Source organism: Scleropages formosus, chromosome 2 (assembly GCF_900964775.1).
Source record: "Scleropages formosus chromosome 2, fSclFor1.1, whole genome shotgun sequence".
NCBI lineage: Eukaryota > Metazoa > Chordata > Actinopteri > Osteoglossiformes > Osteoglossidae > Scleropages > Scleropages formosus.
In genome coordinates this window covers 676,436-703,331 of record NC_041807.1, presented here as the reverse complement: position 1 = coordinate 703,331, position 26,896 = coordinate 676,436, and the positions used below count along the sequence as shown (strand labels likewise).

Below are 26,896 nucleotides of genomic sequence, written 5' to 3'. Positions count from 1 at the left end.
AATGATGCGGGAAGCTGGCAGCTTAGGAGTTTTCCCTTTTCCTCTCCTTTCTCACAGCAGGTCCAAAGTCGGCCCGTGGGCTGAGATCCAGAGTCGGTTCTCTTCCGCTTTGCATCAGCTGCCATTTCCCTATTTGCTCTGTAACGCCAGTTTCCACCTCTGGAGCACGTTGCCCGAAGGTACGCTTGGTGTCCTAGTCTAAGCTGCACCTAGCATGAGCGTCATTTGCTTAAAATAATAGTTCAGCTTCTTTAACAGCTCGTGTAAATAGTGTATATTTCAGAAAACATGCACACAGACACAATGTCTACAGCCGCTTGTCTTGAGCGGGGTCGCGGGAGCCGGGGCCTGGCCCAGCGGCGCGGGGTTGGGGAGGGCGTCCACTGCAGGGCACCCCAGGTGGGACTCGAACCCCAGACCCACCACAGTGCAGGCCCCGGCCAAGCCCGCTGCACCACTGTGCCCCCCATACAGAAAAATAAATGTAACAAAACTATATCTGTCCCCTACCTACAGCTGTATGGTGTTACCTGTATTTTAGGAGCCTTTTTTGTTGGTTATTTCATATTCACTAATTTAAGGCTGTAAATGGCATTGTGCCTTTGTGAGATTATTGGTTGTTATGTTCCAAGGCGCTGTCTTCGTTCATTGGATGTGGGTTACCAAAGTACCTGTGATTGATAAGTTCTCAGTAGGAGGTCGCGCCTTAAGTTACAGAGCACCTAAACTGTGGAATAGTCTACCAGTGACTGTCAGAAATGCCCATCTGTCTCAGCCTTTAAATCCAGGCTAAAGACCAACATGTTTACTCAGGCATATCAATAAGCAGTGTAATTCTTGTTGGCTTTGCTTTTTTCCCTTTTTGTACAAACCTCTCTAACACACACACACACACACACACTGGCTGAAGCCGCTTGTCCCAAGCGGGGGTCGTGGCGAGTCGGAACCTAACCCGGCAACACAGGGCACAGGGTTGGAGGGGGAGGGGACACACCCCGGACAGGACGCCAGTCCATCACAAGGCACCCTGAGCAGGATTCGAACCCCAGACCCACCAGAGAGCTGGCACAAGCCAAACCTGCTGCACCAACACATCCCCCCTCAGTAGGCTTATTTATAGCTTTAATAACTGCATGGATAATGTATTAATCTAGTATATAGCCAACTATCTTCTTTCTTTGTTTAATCCTCTTGTTCAGCGTTCTCTGTCACTGTGTGAGAAGAGCGCTCTATAAAAATAAATTGAATTGAAATCATACACTATTCTTTTTAAATAAATAAAATTATGTTACCGATGGTTTGTTAAAAATGTATACATCTGTATTAACCCTTTCCAAGAACGTTAAATAAAGCATTACATGGGAAAATAGCAATCTCTGCACTGGCTAGTGAGAGGGTGCCGTGATACAAAAATTTCTTTTGGTAGATTATTTATCAGCACAATGTGTAACTGGGTTTTCCTTCTGAGATACAGTCCTAAGCAATACTAATATAACACAGAGTATGTCAATAAAGTCGCCGATTTTTACATTCTTAAGCATTAGATGTTCTGTTGTCGGTAGAATGAACAAAGCAGGTGCTAAGCGCGGTGACGGCTCTCGTAACCGGTCACCTTTACGTCACCCTCATAAAATTCCCAGGATTCCTATTTGACCAAGACGTTAAGCTGTGGATCTTGCGCAACTCAATAATTACCCTACTGGCAAATTTCGCTAATGGCCACATTAATCTAAAACCTTGTCACTTGTGTATGTTTGATAAAGAAGAAATACTGCGGTCCAAGTGTACAATTAATTTGTTAAATAATGTCTGCTTGGTGGGGGTGCGGTGGCGCAGTGGGTTGGACCATAGTCCTGCTATCCGGTGGGTCTGGGGTTCGAGTCCCGCTTGGGGTGCCTTGCAGTGGATTGGCATCCCGTCCTGGGTGTGTCCCCTTCCGCCCTAAGTTGCCAGGTTAGGCTCCGGCTCCCCGCGACCCCGTATGGGACAAGCGGTTCAGACAACGTGTGTATACTAATGGTCTTCACTATTATCGTAATCATCACTGTCAGTAACAACATTGTCCTCCTCCTAAATGCAGATTTGACTTTCATTCCCCTTCATGTGACTGTGATCAGAATCTCACCGGAACGGATACACACGAGCGATTAACAGTCCACTTTTTACACTCCAGTGGCAATAAAAAGGGGCGTTTCACTCAGAAATGTAAATAACAAAGCCCTCTCTGCCATAGAGTTTAAATAGGCCTAAGTGTTAAACACACACACACATAAAGTACACGTTGCTATACATTGTGACCTTATGTTGTTGATGAACTTATTAATTCTACTGGATCTTAAAAACAGGTCTTAAGGAGCAATCCAATTAGCGAATGAGTGTATACCAACAATGTCCGCAGGATACACGATTATTAAATGCCGTTTCTGCTGGGGAACAGAATTTAGGAGATTGCGACTGAGGAAAGAAAACGCTGTACAGTAGCGGTTCAAGCTGCAATAATTTGATGCCGTTTCTTCCTCTTTTGCGTGTTGGAATGCTTTATATTTAAGTTGCTCTTCTTTGGATAAGTGTGTATTGGAACCGTGTTATCGTGGATCACCTTTGCTCCCTTTGCCTCTGTGTGTGTGTGTGTGTGTGTGTGTGCGTGTGTGCGCGCGCACCCGGCACCCATGCGTTACAGGGCGTTCCCTCCGTCGTTCCCGAACGGGAGAAGCTGTCAGTACTGGCAGGGCGTCCGTCGCCAGTGTGGGGACAGTGACCGAGTCAAGTCAAGTGGCTTTTTATTGTCATTCCTCTATATAGCTTGTATACAGTGGAACGAAACGTCGTTTCTCCGGAGACCATGGTGGTGCAACACAGAACGGTAAGGGCTACATAAAGTGCAAATACACAACAGTGTGAGAGGAATATAGGACAATGAATATACAGCACAGTAGATTTACATTTATTTATTTAGCAGATGCTTTTCTCCAAAGCGGCTTCCAATGAACTCTACGTAGTGTTATGAGCCCACACCCCTTATTCACCGCGGTGACTTCCACTGCTAGATACACTACTTACACTGGGTCACTCATCCATACATCAGTGGAACACACACTCTCTGGGGAACCTGAACAGGATGTCTTTGGACTGCGGGAGGAAACCAGAGCACCTGGAGGAAATCCACACAGGCACAGGGAGAAGACGCACACTCCACACAGTCTGAGTAGGGATCGTGTCCTCTTGCACCACCCAGGCGATGTAAGACAGCAGTGTTACTCGCTGTGCCACCCTGCCGGAAACACAGGACAATAAAATCACAGGACAGTGACCAGTGTGTTTGATCTTGACTCAAGCAAGGGGCTGCAGAGTAAGGTGTTCAGTGCAGCCACCTTGCAATCTGATGGTTCTGGGTTTGAATCCCATTCGCATTCCTACCGAAGAGCCCTTGATCGAGGTAGTCACTGAATGGACACAGTAGAGCACGCTGCCGTATATCACGCTGAAGTTTACCTAAGAGCGCTAAATAGCGCTGCGATGTGCGTGCGATCCGCGTTGCTCTGCGGCGACACACGCGCAGCACTAAGAGGCCTTAGAAACGGACGGTCGAGGTCCTCTGTCCGCCGGTCCTGCACCTGCTCCGTTTGTCCGAGGGGTGGCGCTGTACTCCACTTCGACACCACCGATCCTCGGCGCGCCTTCCCAGCCGCTCGCGACACAAGGCATGCACGCGGAGTGTGTGAGGAGGGGGGCGCGTCCGACTGCGTGTGTATGTGTGTGTCTTCGGGGAACCGCTGCCGCACGCCGCGTCCTCAGCCCGGGTGCGCGCGCGCTCGCTCGCTCGCTCGCGCGCACACACACACATACGGAGACAGGCAGAGATTGCTCGCAGCGAACTCTCCGTCACTCCCTGTCTCCTTCCTTCCTCCCGCACGCGCTGAGGCTCCGAGTCCGACCCGGTCGCTCGCGGAGTGAGAAAATCCCGCCGCACCGCCGGTAGTACCACCGCAGCACCAAACTGAGCGCGTGACCGCGAGCCACCATGGGCGGCCCCGGGCGCAGCGTCCCCCGGCACCTGTACTGGTGCGCCCTGCTCGCCGCGCTGCTGCTGCTGGCCTCGAACCCGGCGTCCTGTCGCGCCGGGACCTGTCGTCCGGAGAGCCGGCTGGAGGAGAGGGAGGAAGCGGCCAACGTGGTGCTGACCGGGACCGTGGAGGAGATCCTGAACATGGACCCGGTGCACAACACGTACTCGTGCAAGGTGAGGGGGGAGCGAAGCGGCGCGGCGTCAGCGGCAGCCACTTGGTTGGTACTTTTGCACTTTGAAAAGTTGCACAGCCGTCAGATGAGAGAAAGAGAGAGAGAGAGAGAGAGAAAGAGGCGGCGCGGCGCGCGGGGCACAGGGCGGGAAAAAAGCGCGGCACCGTCTCGCGAAACGGCTCGCGGCCGGTCGTCGCTCGTTGACGCCCGCGCGCGCGGTATTTTGTGCGAGTCCGAGTGTCCGGAGGCGCTCGCAAGCGACCTGAGTCCGTCCACAGTGGCGCTGCTCACTCGTGAGAGAGACTCTGTTCGCACTTCACGTCACTGTAACGCCTTTACGAGGTGACTCGCAGTGTGAGCTGACGAGCTTCACCGCGATTTACCCGCCTGGCGTTGATTTATACAGCCTGTAAGTACAGCACCTGCTTCTTCAAGGCTGCGTCAGGTGACTGACAGGAACCAAGAACCTCCTGTCCTGACTCTGTAGGGGGAACAGCCCGCTGGCCCAGCATGTTGAAAATGAAGTACCGAAAAAAAAAAAAAAGAGACACGCAATACACTCACTCGGAACAAAAAAAAACATCCTGAGGAGATGTGAAGCCGAACTTACAGCGGTTTACCCATCATTACACTTTCAGCTAGGTAAGTTTCACCAGAGCGGCTCAGACAGAGTACATTGACCAACTTGGGCCTGCAGCAGGAGCGGGATTCAAACCCATGTCTTTCAGGGCTGGAGGCAGTTCCGCTGACCGCCGCGCCACCTGGAGTTTGGTTTTCCTGCCATCCGATTCTTGCCCTAATTTAACACCTCGAAATCTCTCGTCTGTGATAATTTTGCGTGTCTCCCTGAGGTGTGTATGAGTGTGTGGGCACGCGTGTGAACGCGAGCGCATCGTGTGTGTTTGTTTGCGTTTTAGCATCTGGTAGGGATGAAAAACAAAGGCAAACGGAAATACCAAAAAGCTGTATCACACCAGTTATAAGATCAAGGACCTTATGACATTTCGTAATAAAAATGTGAGACCTGCAGTAAGTTTTCATTAAGATACAACGAAATGGCAGCAAATGCCACATGTCAGTTTTTAATACCATAAATCCTTGCATGGTCGGTATTAAATCATTGACTTGGCTTGTGTCTGTTGTTCTCCCGAAGACTTTAAATCTCAACAGCAGCAGGATGGTGCAGTGCTGATGCCCCAGAGCTCCTGCGCTGCGGTTCTAGAAGTGGCTTTGAATCTGGCCCAGGCTGCGTGGGGTTTGCATGTTTTCCTCTCTCATTTCCTTCAGGTGCTCTGGTTTCCTCTCACAGTCCAAAGATGTGTTTCAGGCAAATAGGTGACTAAATTGCCTCTGGTGTGTGCCATTGTCCTGTGATGCTCTGGCGTCCCATCCAGTGTGTAGCCTGCCTCACGCCTTAGGCTTCTCGGATAGGCTCTGGACACCGGGATCCTGCACTGGACAAGATGTTATTGAAAATAGATGCGTAGACTTTTTATTGCAGTTTCTTGCTGCATGTTTGGATTTCTGTCCCCATTTTTATCTGTTATGACCCCACGTTTCTGGAAAAGCTCAGGCGTTCCTTTCAACCCTATTCTTTGTTCCTCAGCTGCTCAACCAGTTACCCACTTGCTCTTTCTCCCCCTTTAAAGCGATACAGTTGTTTGCTGAATGCAGGCACGCTCCCCACCCTGTGTGTGTGTTATGGGCAGCACATTTCTTTTCACGGGTGGCATGATGGTGCAGCGGGTAGCATGGGTGCCTCACAATGCCCACACTGTTTCATGAGACGTAGAGTTGGTTTGATCCCTGTTCAGCCTGCATGGAGTTTTCACATTTTCCCTGTGTTTGTGTGGGTTTCCCTCCATAGTTACAAGTGAACTGGGGACTCTCAGTTCTCCAGAGTGTATGATTTTGTGTGACGTTGTACCCTGCTTAGTGCCCCGTGCTTCCAGGGTAGGCTCTGGGCCGCCGTGTGCCAGCACTGCATAAGCAGTTATGGACGATGGCTGAATTTCAGCTGCTCTGAGGTTGCGATGGCTCTTATGTGATCATTTGTCACACGGAGTGTGACAGTCGAGTGTAACACTGATCTTGTCTAGCTCAGATGAGGAACTCAGATCAGACACTGTGAAGCAGTGCAGAAGCACTTCTGTCTGAGATTTCGATCTGCTCGTCTCCAAGCCCCATGCAGCACAGTGCCAGCTGAGCTCCTTTCCCAGAGTGCTCCTCTCCTGTGGAGCACATCCGTGCAGCATTTCCAGGTCATTTGTGCAGCAGGTTCTTCTAGGATTCCTCAGAAAGAAATATGTTATGAGAGCGCTTGCCTCAATATTAATACTGAAGCAGTTATGAGGAAGAAAAGTCATGATCTGTCAGTAGAATTGTACTGTTTACCTTATTTGTCTGTCCAAGGTGAGAGTGTGGCGCTACCTAAAGGGCAAGTCTGTGGTGAATGGAGAGCTTCTGCTGGAAGGCGGTAACAAGGTGATGATTGGAGGCTTCGGTGATCCGGGAATCTGCGATAACGAGGTCGCCACCGGTGACACGCGCATCTTCTTCCTTAACCCGGGGCCCGAGCGCACGTGGCCAGGCCATCGGAAGGAGCTGATGCTGAACTCCAGCCTGATGAGGATTACGCTGCGCAACCTGGAGGATGTGGAGCACTGCGTTCAAGGTAGGAGGGGGGTCCTGGTACTTCCTCCCCAATCAACCCGTGATCCTCGAACAGGGGTGTGAAATTCAGGTTCAGGCAGGCTATGTGTGCAGGCTGGTGACTGTCTATGTTACATGATATGTTTTCTTACATGTTGATTTCTAATTGGACAAATTAAACAGCTTATTTGGATCTATTAATTGCCTTTTTCTTACCAATGCAGTTCTGTAGTACAATGTGAGTGTCTTCTAAATTCAGGATGAATTTTTAAAAAATTATTATTATAGCAGCACCAAAACTGGCTTACAGTGATATACCTATTTTGTTACCCTATTCTGTAACATTGAAAGTGTAATTGTAAGGCTAAATCGAGGAAAGCATGTAACAGTGTTTCATAGACATGACCAACAGCCGTTTTCTAAGTCAGTTGTCCAGGGAAGTATGAATAAAGGAATTTTTTTAAAACATTGTGTTAAAGTGTTAAAACGGACTATTTAAACAATTAACGACTGGTTGAAGTAAACATTTGCTTACCTTCAGCCTGTCGGGACCTGAATCTAAGACCCTGGATCTACAAGTTGTTTTTGTCTCTCTTGCACAAAAATGAATAGCGAAAAGTGATGGATCGATTTAAAAGGTAAAGAATAGATATATAAGCAATGACATTGAGATTTTTTTTTGTGTCCTTGCATTTATGTACTTATTGCCCTAGCAAACTTGAATTCCTTTTATATCTTGGAGACTAAAATTAGTTCTGAGTATCATCAAAGTTTGTCATTAGTTAAATTTTACGGGGCAGATAATGCAGTTAAATTTTATCGCCCACTATCTGCAGTGTTGCTCTTATTAATACTGACAAGGTATGTCAGACTGGAATATGTTAGTACTCTTCTGGCACGGCACGGCACCCAGTCAGGCAACCTCCTCCAAAACCTGTGTTGTTGTGCTTCCAAACTGCAGCTTGTTTTTAACTGGAATCTTCCTGGTTATATGCTTTTCCTCACAGACCTGTTTATTTTCTAGGATTCAGGGTACAGGCACTTAAGAATTTAAGGACAAAGGCACTCTATGCTCACATTTGCTTGGGTGCTATTAAAAGGAACAAGTATTTTATTATCTCACTCACAATAATGTGCAACTGTGTTGATGAAATTCGCTTTTTCGCATCTTCACATCATCCAGACATAGTGCCACCTCATTTCTGTGTTTCCTTCCCTGTCCAAACATGGGCCGTAATGTTTCTTGAGCCTCCCCTGATGCCAACTGTAGGCCCTGTGGGCGGTGAGAACTGTGGCCTCTGGTGTTTCTCTTGCTCGGTTTGTAAAGTCATGTCAGATTGAACCGAAGACTTCCATGAAATCCAGGGATTTAGATGACATGTTGATATTTTGAACTTCTTTTGGTTTGGAGTTTGTTTCTTTGTGTCTGTGTGCATGTATCTGTACACCTGGTGTGCAAAAAAAAAAAAAAAAAGCTGTTGTCTGAAGGCGAAGTTTTGGCTTGATTTCACATGTTTGCACCACACCGGTTGTAATGGGAAAGTGCTTTTTCTTTGAATATATTTCATGTGTCACTACAATGCGTGCTGCAGCCTGGGGAAGGGGACCCCACTACTCCCGCTGTCTGAATTGGCAGCTTAACTGAAGCAGGGTAGCTATCGCGTAGCGGCCAAGAATGTGACTGTGTAGGAGTGGCTGGAATCTCTCTCAAGCACAGGGAATTGGAGGAAGGATGGTATTTCATGGTATTTCTACTTAGACCCACATCTATAATTGAAGCATGCACACTTTTCCCACATATGAAAAATAATAAAGTAGTAAAACGTCTGGCTGCCCTTGGCTTTGAAGCTTTCCAGCAGGTGTTACTTGCCACAATTAGCAGACACTCCATTTCCATGGAAACAGCAAATAGGTCATTCTCTTCATTGGAGCGGAATGTGGGGAGCAGCTTCTCGTACCCGTGACCCTTGGCATCCATAGGCACTATCGAGAAGATGCTCTGCCTTGGAGGAATGCGGATTCAGATTTAGTTTTTTTTTAATTCAAATTCCTTTGAATCAGAGTCACTAAATTATTTGGGAGGAAATTTGTGAAGTCAAGTGGGGGACGGAAAGGACAAATACCTTCAGATTCCAAGGCTCCGACTTAAGAGATTGGCTTCTGCACTAGTGGCCTCTCAAGTTTTCTACTATGAAATGCATATAGTTTAATTTTTTTTATTACAGCAGCTAGAAATTTTGTTAAAACTGTGAATTAATGCACAGATATTGTTAAAATCTACTGTACATAGTAAAATACAAATATTTTAAGTAAAATTATGCTGTCAAGACACATTTCACATCACATAGTATAAGTGTTTGTCATAGTTACAGACAAGGTTTAAATGAAGTTTGATTCTCCAGGGATGTCTCATCAAGAAGTGAAGACAGAAGACAGAAAAGATGAGCTCATATTTTGTTTTTCATACCTTAAAATGTCAGTTTCCTCTGTAAACCCTAAAGGTGGTGCGGCACTTGAAACATTTTTTACACTTTGTGAAGACCTTTTCGCTCCCTTGGCTGAAGCCAGACTTCTTCTGACATATCTTCTCCCTGCCAACAATTCCATTCCCTCGATCTTGGGCTGCTGGTGCTCGACAGCTTGGCTCCTATTCAGACCCAATAATCCATTGCATATCCGGGCTGCACGTGGCTCTGGGAGCGGATGCTGAACGCAAAGACCCGTGTGGAAGACCCGGTCTAGTTATAGTGGCCAGGTTTTGAAGAGCTCTTTGCCTATAGTGGTTTTTATCAGGAGACCCGGGCATATAGATATATCCTGTCTGTGTAGAAACCGCTTTGTCTTCTCACATGTGTTTCAAGTGCAGGGGCTTTGACTGGGCTAATTAACTTTCATTCTGACCTTAAACCAACACTTGATGTGGAGATCATCTGTTTTTTCTTCACTTTACACCTCTGTCTATGATGTTACGGGCTTTACATCTTCGATTTTGTCTTCAGGTGAGTTAGAAGTGAGCGCCTGGTGTTTACACAGAAGTGCACTGGAACTCATTTAAGAACACCTCTGCCAATGAGTGCTTAGATGGGATATAACTAATGATGTTGAATTATAATTAGACAACCACAAGAAGGACAACTTCGTGAAAATAAGGCAATTTTAAATAACACATCACAATTAAATTACTTTTATTAGAAACGGCATCGACACTGGTTCACAGCAACATAGAAACAACAATATAGTGAGACTATGAATACATCTACAAATATAACGATGAAAAAGTCTGATTATGTACCGTTGTCTAAGAAGTCCGCCGTCTAAAAAAATCTGTTCAGAGGTCATTGGAGTTATTATACACATTAAATGTTAATGTTTTCTAGCATAAGAAAATACATAGTTTTTGCAGATGAACGTTCAGGTATAGACCACCAGAAAAAATTACTACTACTGAATTAATTACAATGACAGTTGTCAGAGTAAATGTGGCAGAAGCTGGGGTATGAAATAAGTGCAGAAAAGATCAGGAGAACGGCAGGAGCCGTGTATTGAAAATCACCAGCATGGTGTTGCAGTAGCGACGGGCAGCTTCAAATGGGTCTTTGGCATGGTTTTGTTAAAAGGTACACACTTTCAGTTTATAAAATTTTCACTTTATTCAGTTTGTCACTGTTGAGTGGCCATTGCAACTAAAGACTGCATTTTCATTGAAAGAACTGGCTCTGGTTTTAGGAAGGAGGAATGTGTACAGTATGTGTACAATATGGCACTGGAACAGTAACATAATAGCCACTGTACATCTGCTTTGTAAGGTTGTTGTGGTCCAGCACTGAAAAATAACCACTTAAGGCCATGTTCCCAAATTACAGCAAAATATGAAGTTCACTTTTCCAGGGCTTCTGGGTAATACTGCTGTAGGATTAGGGACAATCCTTTTTGCTCTTGTAATATTAAATGTGGCATGTTGGTGTGTGTTCTCTGAATTTGATTTCACCTTTGTGGCAGACGTGTCTGTAAACCATCTACTGTTGGACGTACTTTGTAAAGCAACTGAAAAATTACAAAAAGTTTGCCTGTAGGAGTTTGTTTTCAAAACCCATTTGTGCGGAGGATTAAGATTATTTATCGGCTCATTTTTCCCTCTGTGTTCCTCCTGAAGCACAAATTCATGTGTCTGTGTCAAGCAATTGCTTTATTAGCTGTATTACTGGTTGGGCCGTAAAAATGTTATTTGTTACCTTGGTTGACTTATGAACTCTTTAATACATGTACCTTTAGTACACTGAATATTGCAGATGGAATATTACTGGTAGTATGCTTCTTTTAATATGGATAAGACGACACAATATTATTGCAGTATTATTCAATTCAGGTGAACTGCCCTGCTTATGTTTATAGTTCAGAGCTCTGCATCACCCTTCTGAGAGGAACACTCTATGAAAATAAACTGAATTGACATGAATATTTGCAGGAAATTATTGCAGCTCTACCAGAAGTCTTGGGCACTTGCACAGTAAGCGTACATATAGCAGTTTTGTGACAACCGGAAGGCTTCGAGACACAGGATATTTGTGATTGGTGATTCAGCATATTGTCAACAAACGTCTTCCTTTTTTGTCCTCACCTACAGTGCTGCTTGAAAGTATATGAAGTTATAGGGATGGTCATTATTCTTGTATAAAATATTAAAGTCAACTTAAAAAATTTAAATCTTAATATTTAAGCTTATAAAATTAATAAATGATTATGATGTACACAACTGATTCTACTTATGTACTTGGTTTAACCAGTGCAACCTGGGGTTCACTTATTTTTACACATGCATTACTTGCGTTTTTCTACTAAACGCATGAGAAACATATGGAATTGTTCATTACACAACTGTTAGATCAGAAAGTGTTTCTCATTAAATAACAATTTAGTGGTAAAACTAAGGGTCATGGGGATTCACATACTTTCAAGAAGCATCGTATGTTGTGTGTACCTAATTGACAAACCCTGTTTATGAATGTATTTAAATTCTTGGGTATCAAATACAGGATCTCAGCTTGATTAACATCTATGAGGGGTACTTAGCAGGTGGTCCATGAACTTGGATGGGAATTTATATCTTTATGTTCACTAACCTCTGTTTACCAGGTTTAATAACCAGAGTACCTGGAAGAAACCAATACAAACACAGCAAGAACATGCAAACTCCACACAGAGTGAGCTGGAATCCAACCTCCACATGAACAGCCGAGTTGCTGTGAAGCAGCAGCACTACTTGTTGTGCCAGTGTGCCTTTTTACAAAATTCAAAAAAAAAAAAAATATATATATATTTAATTTAGCATCATTCCTCTTTATTCGCAAAGGTAGTCTGTCAGTTAAGTTCCCCCTTAAAGCATGGCTCACATTCAGCAGTCTGGGAGGAGTGAACGCAGATGCACACCTGCTGCGATGTGCATGCTGTGAGACACGTGTTTCTTTTTTCTCTGTGGGCTGCAGGCTTCACCGGGCGCTGACTCTTGCAAGTAGGCATCAAGGTTATTGCAGGTGTCATTGAGAGCTGCCAAGGATAGTGATATTTTTAATCACTTTATCATCTTGCTGGGAAGTTTTGTTTCCTTGCTCCAAAAAGACATCCATAACAGGCTGATTAAAAGTTCTCAGTGAAAATGTAAATGCATGTACTTGAAAAGGACTTGAATTTTGATTTAGATTTATGTTCTCTACTCAGGTGAGCTGTCAGTACTAACACGGACATCAGAAAATAATGATGCATTAATATCATTATTAATGTGGAAATTGTTCACAAACACAATGCAAATTAAGAGTCTTGTAGGATAAATACTTGAAAAAAAGTTTAATCCCAGCATCTGTTAAATATCATTTGCTCAACAGCTGTTGGGATGCCATACTGCAGTGTAGAATGAATAAATGAAACTTTATTAATGCCAGGGGGAAATTTACTTTGGTTGCAGCAGCATACAATGTACAACATACATCATATATACATGCATATATACATGAAGTTACCAAACATGTAAATAAGTAGAAAAATTAAAGTTAAATAAATAGAAAAAGAAATGTTAGTGAGCAAATTAATAGGTGAGCATATTTCAGTGCAAGAAAGGGAAGAGTGGGCTGAGGTGTGAAGGCTTGACTTGCTCTTGTTATATTTAGCTGACTCTTTTCTCCAAAGTGACTTATGATGTGAAGGTCACAAATATCACAAGCTTACAATTATTTACCAATTTATACAATTGGATGATTTTTACTAGAGCAATTTAGGATAAGTACGTTTAAGCGCTTATGTCATCTTGGTCACTGAGTACGAAAACATAAATGAAGTGTGAAAAGAGATGAAAAGGCTTTCGTTGCTTTTAATAGTTCTATGACTGATGAATCCGCAAAGTAGAAAGATATAAAATATTTTGCTTTCTAATACCAATGATCATGTTAAGTGGATAGTATTAAACGCCTCAAGTCCCAGATTTCAGTCATGGTCCAGAAATGTTTTAGAAAACCCAACTTACTGTTGGAACTTGCATGTAAAAGATGCTACTACTGAGAAATGGAACCTGGTGTTGGAAATGAGGCGGTTAAAAGTTGCTGCTGTAACCTGTGACAGGTAGACTAGTTTGGCACAGGACTCCTGTACCAAGGTCTCCTGTTAATCCTTCACTGTATCACGGCAAGCAATTACTGAAATTGGATGGATGGAAAAAAGGGCTACAGTCTACAGTCTGTGCTTTTCCATACGACTAATGCATTTTTTGCCAAAGTTACCATACTTGAAACTCTGCATAAGAGTTTCAAGTACATCAATGATTTGCTTATTAATTAAATAATATAAATATTGTGGCGCACAGCGCTGTGGGTTTGGGTGGGGAGAAGAAGGACGCAGAGGCAGTGTTCATTTCGAATGTTTTATTGAACGCCGGCACACAGGGAAATAACGCTCTTGGTCCGAGGACCCCCGTTTCCTCCAGGACCTGCACATCTAGCTAGCCTTCCCAGCCTGCTTAGTGCCCCCAGGCTCTCTCCTCTTTCTCCCCCTGGCAGACGCAATCACCCCCTTATATTCCCCGTATGTCACCAAACGCTAACCAGTTACAATAAATACATTTCCCTCTCAGAACAGTAACCCGGGTCGTTACAATATAATTTAAATTGATCATGTAAGAAATTATTTAAATCATATGTTACAAACCTATATCTGTATATTCCTTGCCTTCATGAAGAATCAGCATATACTAGCTCAGTTTGAAAATAGTGAGGTTATCTACCTAGCTATTGAAGGAACCACTGTGCTCTGTTGTTATGTACCTGATGAAATGGTCAGTGTATTTACTCACAGGATTAAAAATGAAACCTGTACAAAGGATTGGCTGGGGACTGATCAAGTGGTGAGTGATTTGTTAGAGGAGAACGGTGGCGAGTGGCTCCCCGGGCCATTTCAGCCTTTAGCTTTAATTCATACCACACTGTGCTTGAGCAGATCGATAAAATCTGATATAAATGTGTAAAATGCATCTATGACCCAATGTTGCAGTTGATTGGAAAAATTAACAGTTCTATGGCAAATAATCATCTTCATAAGTGCAGAAATACATCAGCTCAGTTTGGACATAATTGTAATTGTACCCCCATGGATGAGAAAAAGTGTGGGACTGTTAGAGGGAGGTTATGAATACAATTATTGAAAGGCATAGATAGAAAAATGTGTTTATTTTTCTATTAATTACAATATTGGGAGCAAAATGGAGGGTAGCTGTTGGCAGTTGGGGAAGTTGTGGGGGAATTCTTTGCGCAGGTGCAGACTGGCATGGAGGTGGAGTCAGTAAATTGTCAGGTATTGTGTGCTCCAGGGGTTCAACTAAGATGTTTGGCAGACTGCCCACTGTTCAGTGGAGGCTGCTCCCACTGGGTTGCAGGGAATGTGCGTCCGGCCAGTGCAATTTTCACACTCGGAACTTTGGTAGTTCCTTAACTTCAGTCAGAACAGGGTCTGTGGCCTCCGACAGTTTCATTTTGAAACATTGCTTGTTTCCTCATTCTTTCCCTTCTCATTCAACCCCCTCTGCAGGTCTTTTCTCTAGACCTCACATGCATGGTGTGGGAGGGGGGTCACAGAGTACACTGCACTGCTCAGTAACAGGTTTTACTGTGATTTTAGAGGACACCTGACTCCTTTCCCTTTTTGTTGAAAGTCTGCAGCCCATAGCCACATTTCAAGCTACAGCGCTGAAACTCCCTTTCACATAACCAAGTAATTTATTTATTTGAAGCCCTGCCTCTTGCCATCAAAGAAGTGTAGCTTGGGGCAGTGTTGAATTGTAGTTTACAGAGGAACAGCCCTGCTGCTGCAGCTCTCTGGCTGCAGCAGGGTGTGTGAGGTCTGATCCCAGCAAAGATGTCTGACTGCACCCATTTTTATATTTACATTTATTCATTTAGCTGATGCTTTTCTCCAAAGCAACTTACAATGTGAAGGTTACAATTTTTTACCTATTTACACAGGTGGGTAATTTCACTGGAGCAATTTAGGCTAAGTACCTTGCTTAAGGGTACTACAGCTGGTGGTGAGGATCAAACTTGCAACCATTGGATCTAAGGGCAGTATCTCTAACTACTACGTTACCAGCTGCCCCATGTTAATGCACCTTATGACTTTTTTGGGTTTATGCTTCATTTTACTGCAATAGAATATACTGTCAGAAGTTTTTTTGATGAAGTCATGTTTTTGAGATCATTTTTAACCTTCTCATACACACACAGAGAGAGAGACAAAGTGACATAGCACTCCGGCTAAACAAAAGTGGATTCCACCATTTACATTCATTTATTTAGCAGACAATTTTCTCCAAAGCATTTTCCAATGAACTCTATGTAGTGTTATCAGCCCACACACCTTATTCACCAAGGCAACTTACACTGCTAGATACACTACTTACACTGGGTCACTCATCCATCAGTGGAACACACTCTCTCTCTGTCACTCACATACTGTGGGTGAACCTGAACAGCATGTCTTTGGACTGTGGGAGGAAACCAGAGCACCAGGAAGAATCCTACACAAACACAGGGAGAACATGCAAACTCCACGCATACTGAGCGGGGATCAAACCCACAGCCTCTTGCACCACCCAGCCGCTGTGAAACAGCAGCACTACTCATTGTGTCACTCTGCCACCCCATCAAACTTTAGATACAGACAGACATCCGATTCCTGAAGCAGTAAGTTTGTAGTATGTAGTAGACAGAAGTTCAGGAGAGAGGTGGATCTGACTGAAAGACGTGTTTCCGAGACCCTTGATGAATGTTGAAGGGGTTCAGCAGTTCTGAGGGAGAGAGATTCATCCTGGTCATTTCATTACTTGTTTGCAGAGACACTGGTATGGTGCTGTGGCTTTGCAAACTCATTTTGAAAAGCATAGCATATATCACAGATTATTGACCAATCCAGATATTTATTGATCCAATCACTGTTTTTTTTTTTTTTTTTTTTTTTTTTTTATATAAAGAAAACACTGATTAGATCAATAAATACCTGAAAAAAATACACAGTTCTTGTTCACTTGAAGCTGCTAACTTCTCATTACTTTTCAAAGTACAGAACATAGGTGGCTGGATTATTAATGTTCGAAAACATTTTGGATCTGTTAGCAACTTCTCTCTATATATTATATAATACACATATTTGTGTCTATTCCTCTTGTTCAAAGGAAGATTCCCATAGGCGTAAAGAGCAGTCTTGGTCTACATTTGGTTGAGGTCTTGAGAATGAGTGGACCTGAGGCAAAGGGGAAGGTAACTGAAGAGTTCAGTGACAGTCTCCGTGGGATATGGGGGTGTATTGAGTGTACGCTGTTGTTTTTAATTACGACGAGTAGGCGAGTGGTGGCATGCCATGAACAGCATGCTGAAGAGCATGGTTAGACTTAGATGAAGACTACTTTAGGCTCTGTGTATCTCTCCACCTTACTCTTTTTATACTTTGCCATCATGTGACCCTTAAATGGCCCTCTTCACAGTCCTCACCATGGGGAAAAATATGGATTAGATCTAGTAGTGTCAAGCTGTGTCCTATATGAGTCCAGAACATTAGTGTTCAGCCATCATGGGGGGTATGAGAACTATCTTGCAAGGATGTTGGAGAGAAACGAGACCTTTGAATGCAACATTCAATATTAATTAGCCCTTCAGGTGCTCTTCTTCAAGCAGACCACCACTGACCATTGCAGCCAGTGGGCAGGAATGAATTCCAGGGTGAGGGATTTTCCTTTGAACCGCCGTGGGTGCTCCACTTTGCTGGGGAAATCTCTCTTCCTTGAGTTTGATGACGACATTAGACTTTTGTCAAGGATGACCACTCTTTCTGAAAACCGCTCAAGGCATACAGATACAAAATATTCTATTTTCTCTCGTCTGTTTTTTTTGTTTTCCTTTAAAAAACAGCCATGTAGGATTTAAAAACGCATACAGTTTCTGTGTGCTCTGAATTCACTGTGGTTTTATGGTAGGTAACTTCAATTTCATGCCTACAGTTCCTCTTCCTGTCGGCTACCTCGTATGTTGATTACTTTTCCAAACAATTATTTCTTGCGGTGTCAGTTTTACAGACGGGAACTGGCAGAGCTTTGTTCAGGGTGAGAGCTCAGGAGAAAAACGTGGTGGTTAAATAAATGGCAGTGTTGCAAACATCGGGCAGTCAGTTGTCAAAGTCTGATAATAGCGCAGTGTTTGCCTCGAGGGGAGTTGTTTTACAGAAAGTACTGACATCAAGTTAAAACAGCCTGTTTTGCCGTTTTGATTCACAAAGCACCGAAATCCTCTGGGAATGCTGCAGAAGCCTTTCCTAATTCTATGGATCTATGAAGTATCCATCTATATATCTTCGTGTCTGTCTGTCTCATCCGTTATCTATATCATCTGTTTTCTATATTATATTCAGGTAATCCTCGACTTACTGTATGTGGGGGTTCTATTCCTGCAACTTTCTTGTAAGTTGACTTCATTCTAAGTCAGAAAACGTCGTATACTATATTATATGAACCAAAAGGGTATATAAACAATTAACTTGCATGAATTGTGCATTGTGTAACAGGGTTTTATGTTTATTCACTCATTTCACACATTATTCATGTTAGCATGAGACTAAAATACAATAACAATGACATAACTACATTACAGCTTTATAAGTATATTTTCATGCTTTGCTTTCATTTCTAAATCTTTCTTTAGGTTTTTCCTGCACCACCAGAATACTCATGTTTTCGCTTGCAGGCCAGTGGAAAACAGTAGTTTGAATGCAGTCACAAATGAAACGTTCTTCAAATAAATTTGTTGGAAATAAAATGCAGTGGCTGATGGACACGCTGACTGAGTCACTTAGAAATATGGTGCCTTGCGGCAGTGTGGCCAGACTCTGTTGTTGTATAGCAGAAGGAAAGGTTGTTGTTAGACGTTATGACCAGACATCGGGACTCAAAAATAATATCATGAGGTTAATGGGAAGACTGTAGTAAGCTTAGGTGGTCTTAAATTACATATGCTGTAAGTTGAGGACCTGCTGTATCATCAGTCATCCATCTGTCTTCTATGTATTTTCTATTCCTGGTAAATATATGATTTCGCAGCATGAAATTGAGCAGTGACAAACAATGCATGCATATTAAGGCCCTTAAATTGCCTTAGGGTCAAGGGTCTGTTGAGTGGTGCCTGCTGGGAGTCCTGTCTGCTTCATACTGGAGCATCTGTACAGAGGCATGGAAACCCCCTAGACATCACCTGTAATGTAACGTACAGAATACGAGAGCAGGTTGTGTTATAGGCTTACTCGATCCTCCCACCCTGTCAGCACATGTTGCAACGGGAGGCAGAGGAAGGCAGTCACATGGCTCTGCCCAGATCGTCTCATCTTGAGGTGTTTGTAGTTGGCGCTTGGTAAATATTTAAGCAAACCCTGCTGTGTTGCCTTCCTTTTCTTGGACTTCTTCCCGCTGTGTTGGGATACCTGTGACCTCTCCTTCATAATTAACCTGTTCAGAAAGACATCTGATCCTCTGCTCTCCCACTCTTTGGTTCTTGGGATCATTATAAGTCCACAGCTGAAGAACCTGGGGAACAAAAGTCAGTCGCCCCATTTCTACGCTCCTTGCTTTTTCTGATCATCCTTTTGCTGCTTTACAGTTTTCCCCCTTGCAGCTTTTTTTTGGGTTTCTCATTGATATTGTTCCGGTTTTCCTACCACTGGGTATCTGGTAGCTTCATTTTTGAGCTCTTCCCATACCACTTCTGGGGTTCTGGAAGTCCTGTGTCGGGGGCTGTGGATTTCCTGTAGAGAATCTGGTTAGTGTTTCGAATTGCTCTGCCATCATTGCAGTGTTTTCCAGCCCCACGGATCTGTAATCAAACAAGAATTTGTAGGTGTAAAAATGCTGGGGTAATAATGAGGTACAGTCAGCCAGCGCTGACAGGAAATGCTGCTTTAAGAGAGCTTTAAAGCTGCTTTCCTACAAAGAAAATGTAAACTTGCATTTTTGGAAATTTACTCTGCTATTGTGATGAAAACATTAATTCAGCAGATGTTCTGCGTGGTTTTCCCAATATGAGTAAATTAGCAGTCTTGCAATTAAATTTAAATATCTGTTGTTCATCTTTTGCTGTTCTGGGTCCTAGAGTGGCTCCCAGTCACAGAGAACACCCACCTCCTTGCTCCTCTCCCCGTCCCTTCCCATGAGCCCCAGATCAAAGCACAGTGGAGGTTCTTCAAGGCTATGCCTGTGGGGATCCTTCTGGTGGCAACTGGGATGGGGGTGGGGTGATTCGGGCAGCTGAGGACAGGCAGGTCTGCTTTATGCTGAACGTCAGGCAGATATGATACATGAGGTGTAAAAAGGCTAGTTTACGTCTTCGCAGGATGTGATATCTAAATTGTTTTTAAGGTCCTGCCTCATTTGTGGTAAACCCACCCCAAAACCTGCTAAGTGGTGTGTGGATGCGGTGTAGGTAAGATTGAATCTGTGATTTCGGTAAAAACCATCCATTGTATGCCCCCATGATGTGGTGTGTGCTGCGATAGACATGCGCTACATACTGAGCCTGAAGCCACCCACTGCCTAACTTCGCAATGTGCTGCTGCTATTGTGAATCCCATAAGCCGTCCCCCACCGGCTCCCCGAACCAGAGATTAGTCGGAATGCAAGTGTTGTCTCAGCAAACAATGGTGAGGAAGCGATTGCTTTCCGAGGTAAACTGATAGCAGTCAGGGGAGGATTGCTTCGGCAGCAGAACACCACACACACACACACACACACACCACCTTACGTCTCGAGCAGCTTCTCTCACTTCCACTGCCTGCACCCTCCACTTTTTTCATGCCGTCCTCTTCCCAGTCCAGTACATAATGTATTTTACTATCTTTATTTTCTGCCTTGCTTTTCCATACCTGAGACGTCCTGAATAGCCATTAATATTAAAACCTCTGGCAGTGCAGGCCCCGAGATGACGGAGAACTGGGTCAGAGCACCCCAGGGGTACGCATTACATGAGCATACTTTTTCTTTAATGATTTCCTCAGAAGTGAAAGAAGGGGATGAGTAGAAAAGCACAAACACCAGTTGTTAGCAGAGGTATGTTATAGCTGAGATTATATCTCTCCTACTGAAGTTGTTTTACGTTTGGAAAGTTCAATCGTCGGACTAAGATTGTGGATCATATTCTAATTTTTGGGTGTTCTTGTATGAAAATTATATAAGAATCACATAAATATGAATATCATATAAAATGCTGGTATGTCAGTACTAATAATACAGTGTAGTGTAGAAGGCATGTGGTGTAGCCTCTGCACTCAGAGATGACAGGTTTGAATCCCACCTGCTGCTCCAGTATCCCTGTTGAATGTACTTATCCTAAATGGCCCAGCTGTGTAAATGAGTAAATCGCTGTAAGTATCGTAGCATTATAAGTCCCTTTGGAGAAACGTGTGAGCTAACTGAATAAATGTAATGTGTTGAGAGCACCTCAGCATGCTGCCCAGCACAGAATGATGTTATTAATGGTCACAGATTTTCATTAATTTCTGCGTGAACTCATGCGTCACAGTATTGACCATATTTTTAGAAATAAAATGTAGGAATGCCCCAAAATTGCGGACTTCTGCATGGAAAACACAGTGGCTTTGAAAACATAAAGCTGCTTGCACTGATTAACCATCCATGTAATGGGTTTAGTGTATACACTTCTCTTAGTAATATTTCACTTCTAGTATCAGCTTATAAGGCTCTATGCTGTCCCAGGGAATGTCTCTGCATCTGGGCTGAACTCGTGTGTTTCTGCCTGTACTCTGCCTTGGACACTTCTGCCTGTGAAAGGAATTTCTTCAGTGCAGTCTTTTGAAATAGAATGTTTATAAATGGGATGACTTTTATTCATGTTCCATTTTAATCATTTAGCTGAGACTTTTCTCCAAAGCTGCTTGCAGTGTTATGCTACTTATACCTATATGCGCATTCGTACAGCGTGATGACTTTTACTGGAGCAGTTTAAAGTAAGTTCCTTGCTCAAAGGTGCTACAGCACTAGGTGAGATTTGAGCGTGCATCCTCCGAATCCAAAAGCAACACCGCTAACCACTGCGCTAACAGCTGCCCCTTTTTTGCTTTATTGAGGATGCCTAATGGAATATGGGGTGTGTGGGGCACATGGTTCTGGTTCCTTGTTGCAGTTTAGAAGCCATTGCTCATGATGGCTGCTTGCGTTAAAATTTTTGAACCTGTGTGCAGTGGGCTTTCATGTGGATTCCAGTTTCCTACCCATTGTTGAAGCCCTGATGTTCCAGCTCTCCCTTCAGACATGTTCTGGGTTTGGCCAACAGTCCAGCCTTCTGACTGATTACCCGTCTGCTGGTCAAGTGCTCCTATTATTCATGATTTATGAACAAGAGCATAAATAGCCCTTTAGCGGGGCTTCAAATCCTCTAAAATGAATGACAAAAATATTACCTTATTCCTTTCTGTTCTGAGAGGATTTTCAATTCTAGATGCTAAACTTCATGGTAAAACTAGTGTTGTCATTTCGTCTTAAATGGTCATTGCTGCAATTTTTGCTGTTCCCTTCTGTCATGGTTTCTGCATGTTGCACTGTATTAGAACTGTGGTTGCCGTGTGTTTTCTGTGTGGAGCTCTCCTTATAGGTGATGTCAAGGACCCGGCGCACACGTGTCTCGGTATGATCCGACAAACACGCAGGCTGTCCGTGGCTGTGTAGAACAGACTGCAGTGTTGTGTTTAACTCAGGGACTATGTGCTTGGGCCTAGTGAAGGTGCCGGAGCTCTGACACAGTGTGAAGACTTATTCCCACCTATATAAGACTTCTCTTAAAGAAGGCTAATGTTTTTGGTATTTTAAAAATAATGCAAATCTAAAGAATTTTTTTTTTGACTACTATGAGATCATTTAAATACTTAATACGTAAAACTGACGGCTGTAATTTACAAATATGCCAAATTATGTTTTGTCCAGTGCAAGTTTAAGTTATAAACCAGGAAACCCAATTTGAAATTATTCCTTTCCAAAATGTCATCCCAGGATAATTTTACAGGAACAAGACTAGAATGGAGCACACTTAGAAAAAGAACAAAGGAAAAAGGACCCTGTGTAGATAGTGTCCAGTGGAGTACTTAAACTTAGTTTAGCCATTTTAGTTAAATAAGTTTTTTATTTGGAGATTGACTGAATTTGAAAACTAAAGATTGGGTTTTGTAATATGAATAGACCAGCTTACCAAATAGAGTACTCTGTTTTTTTTTTTTTAACTGTTTTTTGGAGGTGCTGATGAGCAGAAAGCTGCTGCTATGGGCCAGTCATCGGTTTACACAGGATGGGCTGATGAAAACAAAAGAGGGAATGTTCGCTGCACTAACGTTGAACAAATTAGCAGCAACATACAACGCTAAACTACTTGTCCATTTATGCATCTGGGTAATTTCGCTAGAGCAATTGAAGGTATCTACCTTGCTCAAGGATATGACAGCTGGGGGTGGGATTTGAACGTATCATCTTCTAAACTGAAGGCAAAAGTTCTAAGCACTGTGTTGTCAGGTGCTGCAGTCAAACCTTAGGTTTGGCCAGGTCAATGCCACTGCACTTGTCTGCTCCACCCTTCAAGCTATTGAAGGTGCATACAGTCTCTACAATGTTCCTAAATGAGAGGTTAAGTGTTGCTTACCTGCTTTGCTCTCAACTCAGCCTTGTCTCTGTTCCTTACAGATATGTGGTAGGATTTAAATTTAAAAAACAGTAAATGTCAAAAGGAGGGTGTGGTGGCGCAGCGGGTTTGGCTGGGTCCTGCTCTCTGGTGGGTCTGGGGTTTCAGTCCCACTTGGGGTGCCTTGTGACAGACTGGTGTCCCGTCCTGGATGTGTCCTGTGTTGCTGAGTTAGGCTCCAGTTTGCCCTGACCCCACTTGGGACAAGCGGTTTCAGACTCTGTGTGTGTGTAAGTAAATGTCAAAATTACTCTTGGCTAAAGAAAGACGTTGGGCTTGTAACTGTCAATGAGAGAGTCTCCTCCTTTTAGAATTTTTAGACAATTTAGAAAACATTGAATGACATGGGAAATAATAAATTCCATTTGTAGACTTGGATCATGTGTCAGTGACATACTCATGTGGGTTTGGAAATGCTTGCTTTTTTGGAAGAGTCGAAAGCGATTATTTTAAGAGCTGTGTCTGAATGGTGTTGACAGAAAAGTCTGGAAGCTGACATGGCCACTGGAGCCCAACAATGCCTAATACAAATGTCACAGCAGTAGCACGATCACATGTCTTTCAGAAAGTCATAGCAAAACAGTGCACAGGTTGTAGCGACATCAACCAGGATTATATAGACAGCTACATGGATGTATAGATAAATACTTCATTGATCTTGTTGGAAATCGCACTGTGCACTATTTAATGGTGTAGTCTTTTGTAATTGATAAGGACAGGACTGAGGAGAATGAACCCCAGTGACTCCAGATGATTGCTTCATTGCTTCCCCCTTGAGGCAGAATGAGGGGATTTATGGATTTGGGACACACACCTGAAGTCTGTCCCCGTGGGTATGGTCACCATCTGCTGGATGGGAAGCCTTGATTTGCTTTTAAGTACTCAGCATCATACGCAGGCCCACATGGTGGTTGTGACTACTTCATACCAACAGGGCTGCTTCATTCCAGCCTCAGTCCAAGGTGTCTGGTGGATTAGTAAGCAAATGAGCTGAAATGTAATGGACACCACCGTGATGTCAATCCATACCAAAAAGGGAGGACATGTAGGGTTTTGAGCACTGGTGAGGTGTCAGAGGTTTCTCAGCAAGGTCACCATTCACGAACAGTGTAAAGTGTAATTGGGGTTATTAAAGTGGGCTGTATCCTCTAGATGGAGTTGCTGCCCCACAGCCCAGAGCCCATGGGGAGACCACCCCCCACCCCCCACCCACTGACACTGACCTCATATCCACATTCTCACATGCTCTGTCCACAGCTGTAAATTCCAGCATATGGAAACACATGGGTGTTTGATGTGGACTTGCACACTTCTGCAATGTTGACACATTGGCAGGGGGTGGGGGGACGGGACATGTTTGGTATGGTCTCATGATGCTATGTTAATGTGGGTGTTTTTCAAAGCTCAAAGCCACTGATAACCACAACTATCAGTAAAATTAAAAAATAGAGAAACTACTGAAGTACTAATATAAAGTACTGTTAATTGTAGTAAATACAAAGTACTGAATTTCTTGCTAAAGTACTTTAGAAAACAAAGACGGACTACTTTTTACCATTTACCAATTTTTAGCAAGTGAACAATATTAGTGGATCATCTGTGGCATGAATACCAGTGGTAATCATTTTAAAAAGGCCACGTTTAATCATTCTTAGTAAATCAGTTCCCAAAACAAGCGCGGTGTGGCTGGTCACCTGTATAATCAGAATCACTTTGCATTCCTGGTAGCACAGACTTTTTGGCGAAGCAGTGCCTTCACTATAATCCAAGATGGGCTTGTTGCGCTTAAAAAAGACAACTGTGGTCCCAAATATAAAGTTTTTTCATAGGGTCAGCTGTGGTCAGCTCCAAAACTCCTTATTCCAGGGTAGAAACGCCAGCGGGCAGAGCTTTTGAAGTGCTGTGCTTGGCTGGTTCTCTTTGTGACTGGCTCACGACCGAGACGAGCTGCTGAAAAGGGACTCTTGTAGTGACGGGATACAGTTTTTTAAAAACTGTTTTAAGTGCCGATTTTTTTGGCAGGTCACGCAGGGCAGAGGCTTCTCTCCAAGTGCTGATGGTGCATTGTGTATACAGCAGGTGGGGGTAAATCATGGACACTGACTAAAAAATTTTTTTGTCTTTCTGAACAGTTCTCTTAATGTTTTCCATGAAGCTCCCAGAGGAGTAGGGAACAAAGGATCCCAAAGTCCCTCTCCTGTTACAGAAGGCCACCTCTATTCCCACTCCGCTGCCTGCAGTGTGCCAGCTCCCTGACTTGTACCCCTGTGGCCAGCTGTTGGTGAGGGACAACAGTCCTGGAAGAGCCTGGAGTTCATCCCCAGAGACAGCCTCCCTGGGTCCTTCTCTCCACTCTTAAACAAAGCCTGAGGAGAAAGGGCTGATGGACTGATGGAAGGCTGACCTTGTGTCAAGATTTAAAAAGTCAGAAGCCTGCTAAATGAGATCATTTAAAAGGTGTTATAGTGAGTTATTCCACATTGGTAGGCGTATAAATAAAGAGATGTATTTCATGAAAACTGCAACTCAGACTGATATTGAAGGCAAGACACAGATCAGTCTCCTCCTAAAAACTTAACTAAAATGGTTTAATGGAGGTATCATAATTATTGCAATGAGGCATGCACAAGGGCACAGAAAATGCCTGTTGAAAACATTTGTCTCCTTAATGAGGTCATAATAATAGCCAGCTCTCTTAGTTGTGTTTGTCTTTCCTCACAGTGAAGGGAAAGCAGGAGGAAATTCAGAGTTTTCTGTGTTTGTTCTCTTCCATCTTGGCTGCTGAAGGACTTCTGTGATTAATAGTAAGTTGACTGACAGGACTTTTCGGTTAATGATCCCTCCAATGATGAAGTAATCCTTTTTTCAGCTTTGCCCATATCTTCTGAATGCTGCCCCTATTATTATTATTGCTTGGTACTTTTGTCTAGGGTGATGTCAACATCAATACAATGTAATATTGCTCATAGAAGTACAAAAAGAGAAATCTACATAAAAGACTATAAGATACATTAATGCAGTTTGACTTTGTTCATAATACTTTTCAAGTAATAAATAGCTGTTATTTCTGCTCCTGCCTTTTAATTTTTGTACTTGTAAAAACCTTTTCTTCTTCCCCCCAACTCACTGTGACACTGGGCCTCAGATCTGGGATTAGAGGGATCTTTTATTTCTGTGATCGAGGGCTCATTGACCTGCTGGCTCGTTCCCAGGGTCGCCCAGTGACCCCTCTGTGACTTCACTTTGGTCCTGGCTGGTCAACATCTGCATAAACAATGAAAGCACTGTAAGAAATCTTACGTGATATGCTGAAAATGCAGAAGCTGTCCTTAGCCTAAGGGTGTAAACAGAAGGCTGCTGCATTGTTATTGTCTTTCTCTTTCAGTAGCTGTGTGCTTTTGTTGCAGTGTCACAGCTTTGTACCTTTGTACTATCCACGTCATGGTCTGCTGAACTCAAATATGGAATAGAGGTGCTGCACCATGCTGGAACAAGGCTTTGGGCAGGATCAGCTACTCAAATTTTTATAATTTTTGGAGGCCCTCCATCCCATCCTTCTAACCATCGTCTGCCTTTTTTCCATTGATTCCTATATCACTGATGCTTGAGGGTGACAGAGCAGGTCTGCCCATTCCAGGAGTAAAAATCACTTGTTCATTCCATGGTTAAGCTCACTTAGTGGGTGTGCACACTGAATTGGTCACGTTTTTAATGTCTTTCGCATACGAACACTTAGTTCCCCTGTTATGATTGGG

General features: G+C 43.5%; 1 protein-coding gene across 2 annotated transcripts in view; it reads left to right on the top strand.

Annotated features, from left to right (window-relative positions):
* The first annotated feature begins 3,837 nt into the window (after positions 1 to 3,837).
* LOC108933886 (agrin-like) overlaps positions 3,838 to 26,896 on the top strand; it is a 210,151-nt gene continuing 187,092 nt past the window's right edge. For both annotated transcript variants that reach the window (XM_029246878.1, XM_029246873.1), the window contains exons 1-2: positions 3,838 to 4,240; positions 6,652 to 6,913. In XM_029246878.1, coding sequence (XP_029102711.1) covers positions 4,022 to 4,240; positions 6,652 to 6,913 — 481 coding nt within the window. In that variant the 5' untranslated portion in view covers positions 3,838 to 4,021. The remainder of the gene's footprint in view (positions 4,241 to 6,651; positions 6,914 to 26,896) is intronic.